The sequence below is a fragment of the Penicillium verhagenii genome (assembly GCF_028828195.1).
Source record: "Penicillium verhagenii strain IBT 33310 chromosome Unknown utg000004l_segment0_segment0, whole genome shotgun sequence".
In the NCBI taxonomy this organism is placed as follows: Eukaryota; Fungi; Ascomycota; class Eurotiomycetes; order Eurotiales; family Aspergillaceae; genus Penicillium; species Penicillium verhagenii.
The window spans coordinates 889,979-906,783 of NW_026643168.1; the positions used below are offsets into that span (position 1 = coordinate 889,979).

General features: G+C 48.2%; 4 protein-coding genes across 4 annotated transcripts; 2 read left to right on the top strand and 2 right to left on the bottom strand.

Moving 5' to 3' along the window:
* Window positions 1–747: 747 nt before the first annotated feature.
* On the top strand, window positions 748–6,991 carry N7466_003262 (NACHT domain protein; the record flags this gene model as incomplete). Its single annotated transcript, XM_057162659.1, has 2 exons — window positions 748–1,224; window positions 1,283–6,991. 2 exons carry the CDS (start codon window positions 748–750, stop codon window positions 6,989–6,991), a joined length of 6,186 nt encoding a protein of 2,061 aa, XP_057023774.1.
* Window positions 6,992–8,232: 1,241 nt separating this feature from the next.
* On the top strand, window positions 8,233–8,639 carry N7466_003263 (uncharacterized protein; the record flags this gene model as incomplete). Its single annotated transcript, XM_057162660.1, has 2 exons — window positions 8,233–8,465; window positions 8,534–8,639. 2 exons carry the CDS (start codon window positions 8,233–8,235, stop codon window positions 8,637–8,639), a joined length of 339 nt encoding a protein of 112 aa, XP_057023775.1.
* Window positions 8,640–9,205: 566 nt separating this feature from the next.
* N7466_003264 (putative dynamin GTPase) lies at window positions 9,206–11,467 on the bottom strand (the record flags this gene model as incomplete). Its single annotated transcript, XM_057162661.1, has 3 exons — window positions 9,206–9,424; window positions 9,473–10,000; window positions 10,052–11,467. The coding sequence occupies 3 exons, from the start codon at window positions 11,465–11,467 to the stop codon at window positions 9,206–9,208; spliced, it is 2,163 nt and encodes a 720-aa protein (XP_057023776.1).
* Window positions 11,468–14,637: 3,170 nt separating this feature from the next.
* N7466_003265 (uncharacterized protein) lies at window positions 14,638–14,919 on the bottom strand (the record flags this gene model as incomplete). Its single annotated transcript, XM_057162662.1, has 1 exon — window positions 14,638–14,919. The coding sequence occupies one exon, from the start codon at window positions 14,917–14,919 to the stop codon at window positions 14,638–14,640; it is 282 nt and encodes a 93-aa protein (XP_057023777.1).
* Between the last annotated feature and the right edge of the window lie 1,886 nt (window positions 14,920–16,805).

The following is a 16,805-nucleotide window of genomic DNA, read 5'->3' on the forward strand; positions in this document are numbered from 1 at the left end:
TTCCTTGAGGTCGTATCCAATTCTCAATTGTCTGTCATCATTGGGTTTCTTGACGCCCCCTCGAACCACCACCATGCAGCTACCAACTAATGCACGTTTTGGCTTTGTGGCAATGATTGACAATGCGTGTGAGTGGGTTTTCGGGGATTCAATTGCCTTCTTTGATTTCCACGCTTTTGACAGATAACAGAGTTGGAGCTATGTTTAATTCTGCAGGCCGTCTGGTAATTTGGTGAGGGTGGAGACCATGGACCCAGCAAAGCTGAAGCTCATACATACCCACCTGATGATATGTACCATCTACTAGACGTAATTCTGATTTATACGAAGCTCCATACAGCTATGTACCTCCACCAAGCCCTTACCCAAAAGGACCTGTCCAGGGTTTATCAATGATTGCCACCAGAGTTGGTGCTGCTACAAAAGCCGAGTAGATTCCCAATCTTACAAGGAATCAGATCCAGCTTTCTATTTTCTCTAACCCCCCTACAACAATACTGTGCTTAAATGCCACTGTATATTTAAACATCTCGCATTTTACCGAGACCACTCGCCGGTTTGTCTCGCCTCCTCTGCTGCTTTAGGGGCTGTTGCTCAAACCAAAAAGCTTTATCAGATCATAATCATCCGCCACGAGAAACGTCCTCCCCAAGAACTCATAGTAATACCCACATCGAACAAAGGATTTCAATCCCGACGACCATATCCATACCTTCGAAACCTTCCTCCGAACAACAGACAATCACTATGGCTCCTGGTCTTGTCTCTCCTGTCCCGGGCAACCTTGCCTCTTCCTTCTATGAGCGCCCTGGTGGCTCCCGCCAGGTCTCCTCCTTCTCGGCTCACTTTGACAATGATGCCTTCTCCCAAAATGGCCGTTCTACTCGCCGGGAATCAGGAATCCTCCAGCGCAGCTTCAGCGGTGCCGCTGGCTCCAACCTGGGCAGCCTGGTGCAGAGCCTGTACCAGCGCAGTGGTAACGAGCTCGGAGCCCACGCTTCGTCTCGTCTGATGAACAGCAGCTACGAATCCATTAAGGAGTGGATCCGTGTTCAGCGTATGAGCCACTTGCCTCCTGAGGGAAGCAACTATGACAAGGTCCTGTCCTGGGCTCTCCTCTTTATTGAGCGTTTGCACCACTTCGAGTCGAACGTCAACAAGTTCGCCGGCGACAGCTACCTGGCCACTCGTCTGTCTTACGGCTACTGCCTCATGCTTCTTGAGGTAAATTGATCAAGGCTGCGCCAATTGAACAAACCAATGCTAACGATATCTTATCTAGCTCGCTAAGGACAACTCCGAGGCTCTGATGACCTCATTCGGTTTCTTCTATAGCACCTCCTCTACCCTCGTCAACCTTTTGGAGCGTACTGAGCTCTTCGAAGTCTCGCAGGAGATCAAGGAGCAGCTCATTCTTGCCTTGTCTGACCTGGTTACTCTGGTTCACGATGTCTCCACTCACTACCACAATGCTATCAGTGGAATGACCAAGGCATCCGTGTCTGTTCACATTTACGACTCTTTCCCCGGCCCGATCATTGCCTTCAAGGAGCGTTGCAGCAAGATCTCCGAGGCTATGTGGCGCCACCAGCTCGTTCGCGATAACATTAGTGCTGATCGTGTCTCCGTCGTCCGCGACGTTCGCGCTTGGCTCGCCCCCGAGGACCGCGTCTTGGCTCACTTGGCTGAGAACACCTCCCACCTTGCCCACGAGCGTGAGGAGATGACCTGCCTCTGGGTTTCCCCCTACCTGACCCACTTCCTGAAGAACAAGAGCCGCACCCTTGCCTTGACCGGAAAGCCCGGCTCCGGAAAGACTGTCACTGCTTCCGTTATCATTGACCGTCTTCAGGACCCCATTGCTGGTGTCTCTTACAAGACCCTCTACATTCCCATCAACTCGCGCGTTCCCGCTGAGACCACCTCAATTGCCATCGTCAAGACCATCCTTTACCAGCTCTTCGAGAAGCGCATTGGAAACACTGCTCTCTTGCAGATCCTGGGCGATGCCTACGAGCGCAGCAAGAAGACCACCGATGAGGCACAGTACGATTCCATCCTCTGGTCTGCCTTGGAGCGCGCTCTCGCGGCTGCCCTCGCGAAAGCCAAGGAGCTCGTCATCGTTGTTGATGGTGTTGATGAGGCCGTTGGCGGCGAGACAGCTCTGATGCAGAAGCTGATCAACTCTACTGCCAACGGTACTGGTGTTAAGCTTATTACTTTGGGTGTTGAGAAGCCCCAGGCTGCCAAGGATCTGGTGCACTTGCAGATCCCCGAGGACCGCGTTGCTGATGATATCTCTACTGTTGTTCGTGCCAGCTTCGAGGATGAGGCTGTCTTCCAGGGCCTGCCTGAGATGGAGCAGGAGATCATTGTTGACCAGATCACTGAGGGCTCCCAGGGTTCCTTCCTCTGGGCCAAGCTGTGCTCCAAGCGTGTTCGCCAGGAGAAGACCCCGGAGGCTCTCCACAAGATCGTGGAGACTATTGTTAACAGCAAGGTCCCTGTCACTATCACTGAGTTTGTTTTGCAAGCCATCCAGGACCCCGCTGTCAAGCCCGAGGCCCGTCAAATCCTGCTGTGGCTTGCTACTGCCGTTCGTCCCTTCACTCCAAAGGAGCTTGGTGTCTTGTTCTCCATTGATATCACCAAGCACATCGTGAGCGATGCCCCTGTGAAGCCATTGGAGTTCTTGAAGACTGTCAACAGCCTGGTCTTCATCCAGGATGGCCAAGTGTACCTGCGCCACGGTTTGATCCGTTCTTCCATTCTGGAGATCCACTCTAAGGGAAAGCTGGTGCCCACTGTCAAGGACCACCATGCTGACTTCGTCACTCGTCTCTTCATCTACATCAAGAGCGTTCTTCCCGAGCAGCACGAGCCTTCCCTGACTCCTCTTGATGGCCACGACACTACCTCATTTGTGCAGCGGAACCCCCTGCTTGACTTCGCCGTTCGCTACTGGCCTCGTCACTTGAAGCAGACTACCGTCTACACCACCGGTGGTGATGTCCCCACTGCTAAGGAGTTCAGCAAGGTGTTCCCCGCTACCATCACCCTGCTGCTGCTCCAGAACACCCTGTGGCACACTATCATTACCCCGACCTTGATCTCTTACCAGACCACTGTCACCAACCTGTGCCGCAACATTTTGACTCCTAAGCACATTGTGACCCTCCAGTCTATCATCACCCTGGCTTTCTTGCGCCGTGACATCAACCTGGTGACCGACTCTATTCCTCTCTTCTACGAGCTTACCATCCTGAGCCGTGATCTGCTCCTGACCAAGCACCTCATCACCATGAAGATTGCCAACATCTTCCTGGAGTTGACTTCGACGCAGACCACTACTTCTCGCACTGACATCATGATTCAGCGTGAGGAGATTTTCCTGCTTATTGTCGAGTGCTACAAGATTCACTACGGTAACTCTTCTGAGCAGGTTGTGTCTACCCTCAAGACCCTGATTGAGCACTACCGCTTGACCAAGGAGGAGCACAAGATCAAGGAGATCACCACCATCATCACCACCATTACCACTGGTTACGAGGCTGGTGACGGCTCCCGCGGTGATCTTCACGTCCACCTCAAGGGCCACAAGCGCCAGGAGAGCGAGGGCGGTATCCGCTTCGTCCTGGACATCGAGGAGGATGAATCTATTGATGATGGCTTTGACTACGAGGCTCTTATTGCCCTGGCCGAGAAGTACCATGCTGAAGGCAAGATTGTGGAGGCCGAGCGCATCTACGTTGAGATCTGGCAACGCTCTAACCGTGAATGCCGCATTCAGACTACTTCCTTCTGGGAGGAGACTAAGCTGAAGGCTGTCGTCGCTTACTCCAAATTCCTTAAGACTGAGAAGCGTGAGACTGAGGCTTCTTCCATCTTGTCTAGCGTTTGGGAAGAGCACCGTCACACCAGCATTGCCATCTCTGAGAAGTCTTCTCACCACTTCGAGGAGATTGCCACTGTCATGGCTTCCGTTGGTCTTTCCGCTGCTGCCCTGTCTATCTTCAAGCAGATCTCCAGCTACTACCAGAGCACCAGCCAGACTAAGTCTTCTCGCTTTGAGCAGATCCAAAAAAGCATCACCAGCACCTCTGAGCACGTTATGAAGTCGACCCAGTCATCCCACTCCAGCGTGTCTGAGTCCACCCTTGAGGAAACCATCTACGAGTCCTTCTCGTCTCAGAAGTTCGACGAGAGCTCTTTCGTTGCTACCACCACTTTGATCGAGCAGTTCAGCTCCCAGCACCGCTGGAAGGATGCCACTCGCGTTATCAAGAAGGTTCTCCAGGGTCTGTGGCCTACTCTGTTCGCTCCTTCTATCGAGGATGTCGCTCTGCCCACTAAGAACGCCAACCAGGCCATTGAGTACGCTGAACGCCTCGGACAGTACTACCACTATCGCCGTCGCTTCCCTCGCGAGGAGAACATCCGCATTCGTGTCTACCGTGCCGTTCGTACTGGACGTCCTGCTGACGACAAGGTGCGCGAGCGTGTCACTGAGGCCCTGATTCGCTTCTACGAGCGCAACTCTCAGCCCGACAACGTCATCAGTACCCGCCAGGAAGTCTTGGACGACTACATCAAGCACTACGGCCGTGACCACGCTGTTGTCATCAAGACTCTGTGGACCCTGGCTGAGCTGACTCGTCCTCGTCCTATCTTCGTCGAGTACTACCAGCGTATCATCCGCTCCCTGAACAAGGACTCACCTACCTGCAAGCCCGAGGCTCTCGAGCCCCTTGTTTTGGTCGCTACCGAGCTCTGGAACCAGAGCCGCTACTCCGATGCCGTGGCTTACTTCACTCTGCTGTTCACCACCTTCTTGAGCCAGCCCAAGCAGCCCCGCTTCGAGAACCCCTCTTTCGTCCAGGAGGTCTTCACCCGCTACACTCACTGCTTGCGCTCCGTTCGTACCAACTATGACATTATCCACAAGGTTACCGTTGACTACCAGACCAAGGTGAAGACTGTCTTCAGTGCTACTGCTTCGATCACCATCCAGGCCACTCTCACCCTTGCCAAGGTTTGCCAGGAGTCCAAGCGCTACGAGTACGAGGCCATCACCCTCTACGAGGAGCTGCGCAAGACTGGTTCCAAGGAGATTGATATCGATGAGATCACGGCTATCCTGGACGGTATCTACGAGGAGCAGACTCTCATTGCCTTCAAGTCCGAGTCTGCCTCTAAGCAGCAGATCGAGACTGCTTCCAAGGTCCTGACCCGACGCGTTACAAGCCTCCGCAAGGAGCACGGCTGGGCCCACGAGGAGTCTATCAACCAGATGCAGAAGATGGTCGAATTCAACTACAGACACAGCTCTGTTGAGTCTGTCCACAAGGAGTTGAAGGAGTCTACCGTCAACATTCTGAAGGAGTCCACCTCTTCCACCCTTTTGGTTTCTGCTGCTATCGCCATTGCCAGTAGCTACGTCGCCACTAACCAGGTCCACAAGGCTACTGAGATGTCCGAGGAGCTTTACCGCCAGGTTGTCATGAAGGATACTACCAACGTCAAGACCTCTGAGTTTGATCTGACCACCAAGGGTCGCCAGAGCCTGGTCTTCCTTGCTCAGCTCCAGCACAGCCTTCACCAGCAGACTACCAGCATCACTGACATTCTTGCGTCCTTGACCACTGAGTACGTCTACTTCGAGGAGTTCCGCAGCTACACCTCCAGCAAGACCGCCACTTTCCACAGTGTCACCCTGTCAGCCACCCGCCTGTACCACTTCCTGCTGCGCGCCCAGCGCCAGATTGCCGCCGTCCGCGTCTTCGACGAGTTCGTGGCCTACTTCGTGGCTACTGAGGGCAAGCGCACCAAGGTTACCGACAAGGCCCAGGTCAAGGTGTTCATCACTGTCATCCTGACCCACTTCAACACCCACCAGTCCTCGAACTTCGTTCGCTCGGTCGGTATTGCCAGCAACCTGCACGTCATCAAGCTGCTCGAGGCGAAGAAGTACGACGATGCCGCCAACCTGGCCCTCGCCGCCTTCCAGTACATCTCCGCCCACGACGTGTTCCGCACCCCCGAGATCGTCAAGTTCGTCTTCACAATCGGTGTCTTCATCACCGGCCGCACCGTCGCTCCCCAGCCCGACGCCGCCACCCAGAAGAAGCTGCACAGCGTCTCCGCCGTCATCATCCAGGAGGTTCTCCACGTCATCAGCGACCTGAAGATCAACCTCTCCCAGATCAACCTGGACTACCTGAACATCCTGATCGGCCTCCTCGGCGAACAGCAAGACTACAAGACCCTCGTCTGGCTCCTCAGCGGACTCTGGGCCAGCCGCAACAAGCAGGTCACCTGGCCCGCCCAGGTCACGCTCAGCCTCGCCCGCCGCTTCATCCTCGCCCGCTACCTCACCGGCGACTCGCTCAAGGCCGTCCGCCTCGCCGAGGACATCGTGTACAACTGCCGCCGCGTCAACGGCCCCCGCCACTCCAGCACCCTGGAGATGTCCACCCTGCTGACGCAGCTGTACACCGGCATCGCCCAGCGCTACCAGACCGCCAAGGGCGGCCAGAGCATGGCGAACAAGTACTACAAGAAGGCGGCCGGCGTGCACGAGAACCTGCTCCGCATCTTCGTCGACCCCTCCCTCGCCGAGATCGAGGGCGGCCTCGACAACAGCTTCAGCATGGATGGCTCCGCCTACGAGCTCAACATCGAGGAGACTGCCAACGGCTCTTCCCTTACTGAGGGCGAGCATGTCCGCCAGCACCTCCACCTGCTCAAGCTTGCTGTCCAGCGTCTGGGTGACTGGCCCAAGGACTACTCTGAGTACAGTGACCTCAACGCTGACCTCTTCCGTGACTTCGGCGGCGATCTCCAGGGTTTCGAGGGTGTTGAGAAGTGGAACTTGAAGGGCTTCGGCGCTGGAAAGGCTGCTGCTAATGATGATAACTTGGCTCTTGAGACTATTACTTGGGAGATTGATCTTGCTGAGCCTTCTTTCCCTGAGGATGAGGAGGAGCTTTGAATCGTTCCTGTTTGACTTTGATTGTTTTGAGCGTTGATTAAAATGTTTTTTGTTTCTATTTCCTGTACGAATTGTTGAGGTTATATAGTTAGCTGGATCCCTAATCTGTATACCGACGACCTGTCTGTTCAACATTTTTCAATATTTCCATCTTTCTCCATCTCTACTGTAGTTCGCCTTTGAAGCTCTATTCTCACCTTAAACCATGAGCATCCTTAATTGATCCTGTCCACAATCCTGGCTCGCGCTCATTGGTTGAGGAAATCTGACCATTTCCAGGCACTCATGCATAATGCATTTATGGTTACACATATGACGTGTGAGTGCATGGTAGCTCCTAGAAGAAGCTGACCCGCTCCCAGCTAACTGGTTCATGCAAGCGCATGTGCGGCGGCCCTTTGGTGTGACGGGACCAATAATATCAGATTCTTAGGACAACTTCCGCAGAAGCCCGGTTTACTACCGCTTTTATTCATATGCAATGCGTGCAATGCGAGATTAATCAACAAAGATGACTTTTACCAATTCCTCTTCTACTGGAGCAGGCTAACTTCTTGAATATTGGTTGACTACATCTTGTCAGCGTGTACCTAGTTTCTGCGTACATGGATTGGCTAGATCAGCTTTGTAAAGTTTTCACATGAAATAAATCTACTCTCTTTGTCTTTACAAAAACTTTCAAGCTTAGGTCTAGGTCCAGCTCCAAAATATTAAAGAGTATTGGACCCACATGATACATCGATGCATAATACTACTGTTCCCCCTCTAATGCACTTGATGTGCCCCCCTGGCTGAAGACTGATCGATGCTGTGTGACAATCTTCCCCGCTCAACCATTGACTCGTACATCAGCTCGCAGACCGGAACCATGGCCTTCTACTGCCTAAGATCTTGATATACAGGGTTCCTCCTGATAATATTCAGCATCTACATCTTCCATTGGATACCCTCTTCTCCAGTAATCCACCTTACCAGCAATATTTTACGTACTCCGCCGGACATTCCGCAGCTGCATCTATGTTGTGTAACGATAAGCACGCTACAATAATGGAGCTAAACGTGTCATTAATTTTTGCTTTCATGGAAACAAAGCTATAAATACTACTCAACTCTCACAGAACATAGAATGCTTTGTTATTCCGCAGACCAGTCTCAAACATTCCAACAGCTCAGATCAAATCCGTTCACTCTACCTCCCTCGAAGCTACTCGATCCCTCGCATATCTGCATCGTCCTTCACAATGCGTGTCTACACAGGCAAACTGAACACCAACACCAGCTACGCAACCAAAGACGAGGTCATCACCCTCGTTACCAACGGTGGCTTCCGAACAGGATCAACTGCCGTCCTCTCCGGACAGTGGACCAAGAGCTTCAGCGGCGAGCTGAAGAGTAACTTTGCCCGAGCCGGCACCATCACCAAGCTTGATGGTGATAAAATCGAGATCTTTGTTGGTGAAGATCAATACTACTGGTAAGTTTGTCCGCTTCTTTCTTCATCGTTTTTTGTTCTTAGAACTACCCACTAAATTCCCAATCCAGGTTCGTTGGAAGAGTTAACGGGGATAAAATTGTGTTGAACATGAAGAAGGATGGTGATGATAACTACGGGAAGGCCGAACTGTCTCTTTTCTATTCCGAGACCTAGATTGAATCATCCTAGATGTATATGATGGGCAGGCAGATATCTATGATGTATCAAGAAGCTTATACACGTGTACAATTGATTCGTCGAGGCGAATACTATTTCTCTACTGGTTACACTTTTCTACAAAACCTTTTATCTAGTGCTACAGTGATATTCGAAATCAGCTTTACCATCAATCTCTCCCTCTTTATTTCCCAGGCCCCACCCAAAAGGCACTAGTCTCTATTAGGATACCTTTCCGCTGGCCTTGGCCTTGGATTTGTTGATGTAGCCTCGACCAGCTCGCGTAAATTACAGTAAGATTAACTCGTTGACTACGAGTGTAATGTGATTTTAAAAGCTTCGGCTTCAAACCCGCTATCTTTTTATGAATATCGCTTCAAAAGATTTGAGTAATTTAATGAGTGAATATGAAGCGCGCTCGACATATGAAATGACTAAAATAATTATCGATCAGAAAATGCAGCAAAGATTGTCCTTTGCTCCCCTCCCGCATTTGCGTAGTGAACGTGGGAAAACCCTGTGGGAAAAAAACCACGCCGGAGCAGTCTAACTCACTCAACCTATCATGCTAAATCACGGATGCTTTGCTCTAGAGCAGCCTGAAGCCGGCGAGCATCCGAACGAATGTGGCAAATTTGCGGAGACTCAATCGCCAAGCTGATAAGCTCCTCTTCCGAATATAAGCTAACCGTCATGGGACTGAATGCATCGGCCAACTTGACTAAAATATGTCGCTCAATGACTTGACGACAGACATTATCCACGAACGTTTTTCGTGCAACCTAGTTGATAGTCAGAGCGAATTCTTCTCAAAAACACCTGAAACTGACCTTGTAATAAGCCATCAAGTCGGTTTTTGCTTCAGAACATGCTTGCTCCTTCATATCGACAATGACACGCTTTTTGAGGGACGACAACAGTTTAACACAGTCTTCTTCTGTGTTCTGTAAGTGTAGAGTACCGCCCCAATCATTATGGATCGCACCACGCACAGAGTCCTCAATGAGGCTCTTCGAGGATTCATTTCTTGCATTCTGGATGTTGTCCGTGTAATAATGATTGTAAGTGATGGGCTGTCGGGTTTCATCTTGAAGTATTTGTTCAAGTTCGTGTTCCGCTGCTTCAGCATTTGCCTCCAACGTGGTGCTCACTAGGCGACCAATATTTTCACGAACCTTCCCATCTTTGATAGCGTACGTCAGCGCCGCGTGGACGAACTGGGAAACGATCTTCGAGACCGCCACAATATGTTCTCGAGCAATTTCAGCCCATCGCAATGATTGCACATGGAATAGCTCCGCGAGGAGAGCTTGATTGTAGTTACCCGGTAACTCTTGGCCCCTCGTTTGATCATATACCTGCGCTGATTTAGTATTATAAAAAGTCATCTCCCAAGCAGCAACTCATACCTGCCGAATCCAGTCAATCATACCCTCTTTTGTCACGAAATTTTGTCCATCTTTCTCTTTTCCGGCGTCAGGGTGGTCCGATGAGACGATTTTTCGATTTTCACCACGCTGTCTGATATTTTCGGAGAACTTTTCATTCTCTATGTGGAGAGCAGCTCGAAGTCGAACCGAGAGTCGTCCGTCTCGTATTTCAAAGAAGGTTGCATCACGACCGCCGTATGATCCATCGACGCCAGCTTGAATGAGGTTGTAGTAATTGGTGGCGATCTTTGTCAAGAACATGCGTATCTGATTTGGAGACTTCCGTTCCGCTCCAAGATCATCGAGCTCTTCGTTCTTCTCCCGGAGAAGACGTCGTATATCTTCACGAACCCTGGGTAGCTCGCGCTCGATGTGGCTGTCCAGAATCTCTTCCAGAAAACAGCGCAGCTTGTCGACTCCGACTCGTGAAGGATCCAGCCCCTGTTTCTTCCAAACCTCGGTGGAAAAATATGCCAATTCTACTTTGCGTCGCTCTTCTATGGTCATACCTGCCTTCAGCTCCGTCGGGCTGGGGTTTTTCAAGATGAAAAACCCAAGGGTGAGCTTGGTGCGGTCACAGTTCTTGGCAAGACGAGCGATACGTGCCTCTGTACCAGCGTTGATGAGATCTGGCTTTGTAATAATGCCGACGGTCCGGAGACCATCTTCATCAAAACGCCTCGCACGTTGGATGATGCCCTGGGTGTCAACATCGCTGGTGGCCGGTATGACTGCAAGAATTATAGTCCGAGAGTTTTGCAGATAGGAGTCCACTAGCTTTTCAACAATATCCACATCTTCTTGAGACTCAGCGACTGAAATGAGCCCAGGAAGATCAACGATGGTAAGGTGGAGGCCCGTGTTACCAACAAGCTCAAGCCTGAGAACATCGGCTGCGAATGCTGGACCCTCCGCTTTTTCATCAATGCCACGCACCCCCATAAGCTTCGCCGCCTGCTCGATGATATTTGGCAGTTCGGCAAAGTCATGAAGAACGTGGTGATAAGCGCTCAAGAGACGTTTTTCTTCTTCACTTCTGGAGGAATGAGGTATGATGGTTGCTGTGGTTTTGATATCCGTGGGTTCATGTCGGAGGATGATTTCTGTTGCGAATCGAGTGCAAAGCCCATCCTGTCGAGGAAATGGTATGCCGCTGATCCCTTCGAGGACCGAACTTTTCCCTGCGGATTGGTCTCCACAAACTACCAACTGTGGTAGCGCGATGTGTTCGCCAACGCCATTCGCGCGGATTCGGTCGATTTGATTAAGACGCTTGGATGTTTTGGATGACTGGAGACTGATTTTTCTTTGTGCACGAGAATATTCATGCTGAAGAGGTGGTTTGTCTGGAGGCAATACAGCCATTTCGGGAGATTTAAAATCGGTCACTGTCATTGGCAACTAGTCTCAAAAGTGTATCACTTTGGAATTAGTTCTCCTGGATACTTCAACACATTTATATCTTTCCTTACTGTTCCTGGCAACACAGAAAGCTCAGCCTCCAGTCATCCAAAACATCCAAGCGCCTTAACCAAATCGACTGAATCTGCAAGAATGTGACTGACAACAGCAAGGCAAACGAGGAATGAGAAGCTGAACTTGCGTTAAATAAACTTATTGGGTGGCCATCAAACAACGAGGACCGCTAAATCCCCCTTGCTCTTGCGAGAGTGTTGTAAATGGTCAGGGTCATTGCATACGCAATGTTTATGTAAGGGATGGAATCTTCATTGGCTTTGATGGCTGGTGTTTCGTTAGCAAGCCTTTAACACGTTCCTTCTGAAAGGAAAATAATTCTGTCGAAGCTGAAAAAATAGCCACATGTTCTACGGAGTGGTCCCAATCTGGCTAGCGATAAGACTAGAGAGACGAACGGAGACGGCAAACCGCTATATAATATGGTTATCAGCATGTGAATAAGTCACGAAAATCAGCGGGAAGCTGAGTCCTACAAGAAGGTTCAATATATAGTACTGTAGCTCGCAAAGAAACTATTTTATTTGCCCGTCCGTGTCACGTCATGTGTGGCTGGTGATTTGCGGAAATATGCGAAAATGACAAGAGGTAACTTTACTGTAATTTATGCGAGCTGGTCGAGGCTACATCAACAAATCCAAGGCCAGCGGAAAGGTATCCTAACACAGAATAGTGCCTTTTGGGTGGGGCCTGGGGAATAAAGAGGGAGAGATTGATGGTCAAGCTGATTTCGAATATCACTGTATTACCATGGAATACAATACAGCCTGACAGGGGTTAATCGGGACGGCTAAAAATAGACCAAATTAGCGTGTTGCAAGGTGGGGCTCGGGAATGAAAGTGGAAGAGTGTCGAGGTAAATCTGATTTCGAATACTACTGTAGCCCTTTTCATAGCTTATTCACACTACACAGAAATAGAAAAACCAGAAAAACTTCCTCTCGAGTGCCTGTGGATTCTTTTGACTGCTGGCTACCCACCAGCTGGTTAGTATCATGTATAGTAAGCTGATCTCAACAGACGGTGCGTGAAGACACCAGCACAGCCCACACACAAATAGTAGCCTGTCCACGACATGCTGACCGTGCGCAAGAGTGGTTACTGGTGGAATGCCTCCAGACATCCATGTTGTCGAGTTTTTCCAAGCATAACTCTTCAAACTTCCATTAATGTCCTCACTCTCTTTTTTTCACCTTTTTTTCGTATCAGTTTAACCCTTCTTCTTCTGTTTCTTCTGTTCTCGAACTCTTCGCCTCCTGTTTTTTTTTGCTTTTTTCTCTTTTTTTCTCTTTTTTTGTCTTTTTTTTCCCATCTCTTTTACCCTTCTCTCTCTCCATTTTCCGTTCTCAAATTCACAGCCTTCTCTTCTTCTTCTCTTTGTCCCCTGTTTTTCCACCCCTAAGAATCCACGGGGAGGGGCAAGAGTGGCGGGTAGAAGAAAGGTGAGAGGTTTCCCTAGAGATAAACAAAGTGATCGGTATACCGACCCCGGAGGGGCTGTAAAAATAGTATTTATATAGAAAGTCTATTGCTTGAGTTAGTAATTTTGATCATGATGAAACAAAGACCTTGCTTTTTTTGAGTTGTAGGAAGTACTTACCCATAAAGCATATTTAATATTTTTTAATATTTTTTTTTGCTTTTTTTTGTCAATTTCTTTCCGGGGTTTTTTTTCGGGTTTTCTTGTAACTCTTTCAAATTTTTTCAAATTTTTTGCCGGTTTTTCATCGGTTTTGTCGGTTTTGTCGGTTTTGTTCTTGTTGGGGTTTTCCTGGTTTTTTATTATTTTTCATATTCATAAGATCATATATAAATATGAAAATAGAATTGGTCTTCGTCAATTTGACTTTTTTGTCGTTTTTTTGTCGTTTTTCATACTTAAGATCAAGTATAAGTATGAAAATGAAATTGGCCTTTGTCGTTTTTTGTCGTTTTTTTGTCGTTTTTACACATTTTCGCACGTTGTTCACGCTTAAGATCATGTATAAGTATAAAGATGAAATTGGCCTTTGTCGTTTTTGTCGTTTTTTGTCGTTTTTTGTCGTTTTTGCACATTTTTGGACGTTGTTCACGCTTAAGATCATATATAAGTATAAAGATGAAATTGGCCTTTGTCGTTTTTGGACGTTTTTTGTCATTTTTCTATCGTTTTTTATCGTTTTTTAAGCTCAAGATCATATATAAGTATAAAAATAAAGTTTGTCTTTGTCGTTTTTTGTCATTTTCTGTCGTTTTTTATTGTTGTTTAAGCTCAAGATCATATATAAGTATCAAAATGAAATTGACCTTTATTGATTCGTCGTTTTTAGACGTTTTTAGACGTATTTGGCCGTTATTCAAGCTGAAGATCATATATAAGTAAGATACCTTATACTGGCACCAGGCTGCTATTAAGGGTGCTGAATAAAGGGTAAATTCAGTGGGGTAAACAATCTTCCCTGGGGGTTCCCCAACCCCCCCTTTTTTGGGTCACAAAGAACACCTGGTAGATATCCGGAGTCTTACTCATATAGAAGAAATTACAGGATTTACGTATGTAATGCAGTTCAAGGGCTTTAATATGAAAGGAAATGCATGATTTACGCATGTAATGTAGTTCGGGGGCTTCAATATGGAAGGAATTGCAGTATTCTATATTGGGGGGAGACCCCCCAGACCCCCCCCCCCCCCATTGTATACAGATCGAGATGCTACACTATAATATGGGGTTATGGGGGGGAATTGGCCAAATAGGAAGGTGTAGAACATATACCCTTAGTCAGCACTGTCATTTTGATACCTAGCCGCTGGAAGTCATGTGCCCGAATCCCATAGATAGCTGAACGAAGTGAAGCTATAAAAATGAAATTTGCCTTTGTTGATTTGTCGTTGTTTTTTATCATTCTTTGTCATTTTTATTGGCCTTTATCGTTTTTTGTCACTTTTGGACGTTTTTGGACGTTTTTGATGTTGTTTAAGTTCAAGATCATATATAAGTATAAAAATGAGATTGGCCTTTATTAATCGAGTTTGATAAAAAAATAACCCACCTTCCACCGGACAAAATCATATAGTCAAGCTCGCACGACCCTCCACTTTCTTACTACCCTCTATCTCTTAAAGGTATTTATAACTTTAATTATAAGCTCTGCGGAGGTATAATGTTCAAGATTTGGGCGAGGAGGGAATGTGCGTAATGTGTCAGATAGATCGGCAGTTGCGTTGGGGGGATCGATTGGTGGTGGAGTACCTGATTGAGTAAGGTCGAGGGCTTGGGAATCGGTCGAATTGGCTGCTAAAACAGGTGTAACAGGAGGTACATTACGCGGCGGAGTAGGGTCAGTTGCTTCATCAGGATCCGAAGCCCAAATATCGGCCCATTGCGCTTCCATCGCGAAGTTTCAGGTGATATCCATAATAGCTGAACGAAGTGAAGCTATCTATGGGATTCAGGCACATGACTTTGACCCTACTAGGGTCCAAAATGACAGTGCTGACTAAGGGTACATATTTGCACCTTTTTACATGTGATCCCTGCACCCCCCCCCCTAGCTGCCGCATAACTACTACATCTGTAAAAAAAAGGGTCTCCCCCCAGTATACATTACAGCAAGTTCTTCCAGTTATACAAACACCTGATGTGTCTCCTGCTCTCTTCTTGGGGGGGTCTGGGGGGGAACCCCCCTGTATAGTAGATTACTGTAAGTTCTTCTAGATATGTAAACTCCAGATGTGTTTCCTGCTCTCTTCTTGGGGGGGGTCTGGGGGGAAACCCCCCCTGTATAGTAGATTACTGCAAGTTCTTCTAGATATGTAAACTCCAGATATGTTTCCTGCTCTCTTGGGGGGGTCTGGGGGGTCCCCCCCCTGTATGGAAGATTGTAATTCCTTCTATTTGAAGCCCCCGAACTGCATCATACACTTAAATTATGCAATTCCTTCCATATTGAAGCCCTTGAACTGCATCATATGCTTAAATTACTTAGATTTGCGCCTCTAAGGGGGGTCTGGGGGGTCCCCCCCCCCCTGTATAGAAGATTGTAATTCCTTCTATTTGAAGCCCTCGAACTGCATCATATGCTTAAATCCTGCAATTCCTTCTATATGAGTAAGACTCCAGATATCTACCAGGTGTTCTTTGTGACTCAAAAAAGGGGGTCTGGGGGGAACCCCCGGGAAACACCTATACTCTAGGATAATAAGAAACATCTGAACTCTAGGATAATACCCCTGCCGTAGGCAGGGACTCGGGGGTCTGGGGGAACCCCCAGGGAAGATTGTTTATGTTAGAGAGAGGTCAGGTGACCCCCTCTATATCTAGATTCCAGTGCTTGCTTCCTTCCTTCCTTTTCCCTCTTCTCCATCCCCCCAGAGAGATTGTCCATAGCCAATCTAGTTGCTTTTCTCTCTCCGTTCTTTCCTTTCCCTGAGCAGCGGTTGCATTCCTTCCACGCTGACAGTTTACCCCACTAAATTTACCTTCGTTCAGCACCCTTAATGGCAGCCTGGTGCCAGTACAAGGTATTTTATGAGTGCTTGTAATGACGGGAAGACTTCAGATGAGAGATATGATTGGTAGGTAGAGGGGGAAGAAGATGCAAGAGAGATAGTATGATTAGTAGGTAGAGGAAGGGGTTGTGGGGGTGAAGAAAGGCGGTAAGAGAGTAGAGGGTGGTAAGAGGTAGAGGACGGTGGGAGAAAACAAGGTGGTGAAGGAACTAGAGGGCGGTGAGAGCTTAACTTTGTGATTCTGTAAGGCAGAAAGTGGGTTGCTTTTTTATCAAACTCCTTATTGATTTATCGTTTTTTGTCGTTTTTAAACGTTTTTAGATATTTTAGACATTATTTAAGTTCAAGATCATATATAAGTATATAAATGATATTACCCTTTGTTAATTTGTCGTTTTGGACGTTTTTAGATGTTTTTAATGTTGTTCAAGTTTAAGATCATGTAAAAGTATGAAAATGAAATTAGTGGTGATGATGATAATATTTATTTAACATTGTTAAGATGAGAAGCAATGGCTTCTTAGTCTAATAGCCTCCCTGGGGGCATATAGATGTGCTATGCTAAGGTAACTATCTTACATGGTACCCATATAAAATCCCCAGAAAGCAATTCCTGCTATTATGCGCGGCTTAAGCCTCCAGTTGGCCCTTGCCCCGACTTCTGCGCTCGCGACCTATAGTCTTCCATTGGGCACCCGGTGCTTGTTCCTTATTTCAGGTCATCCAGTGCCATTTTTCCTCCCCTGACTCATGGGATTCTTGGCATAAT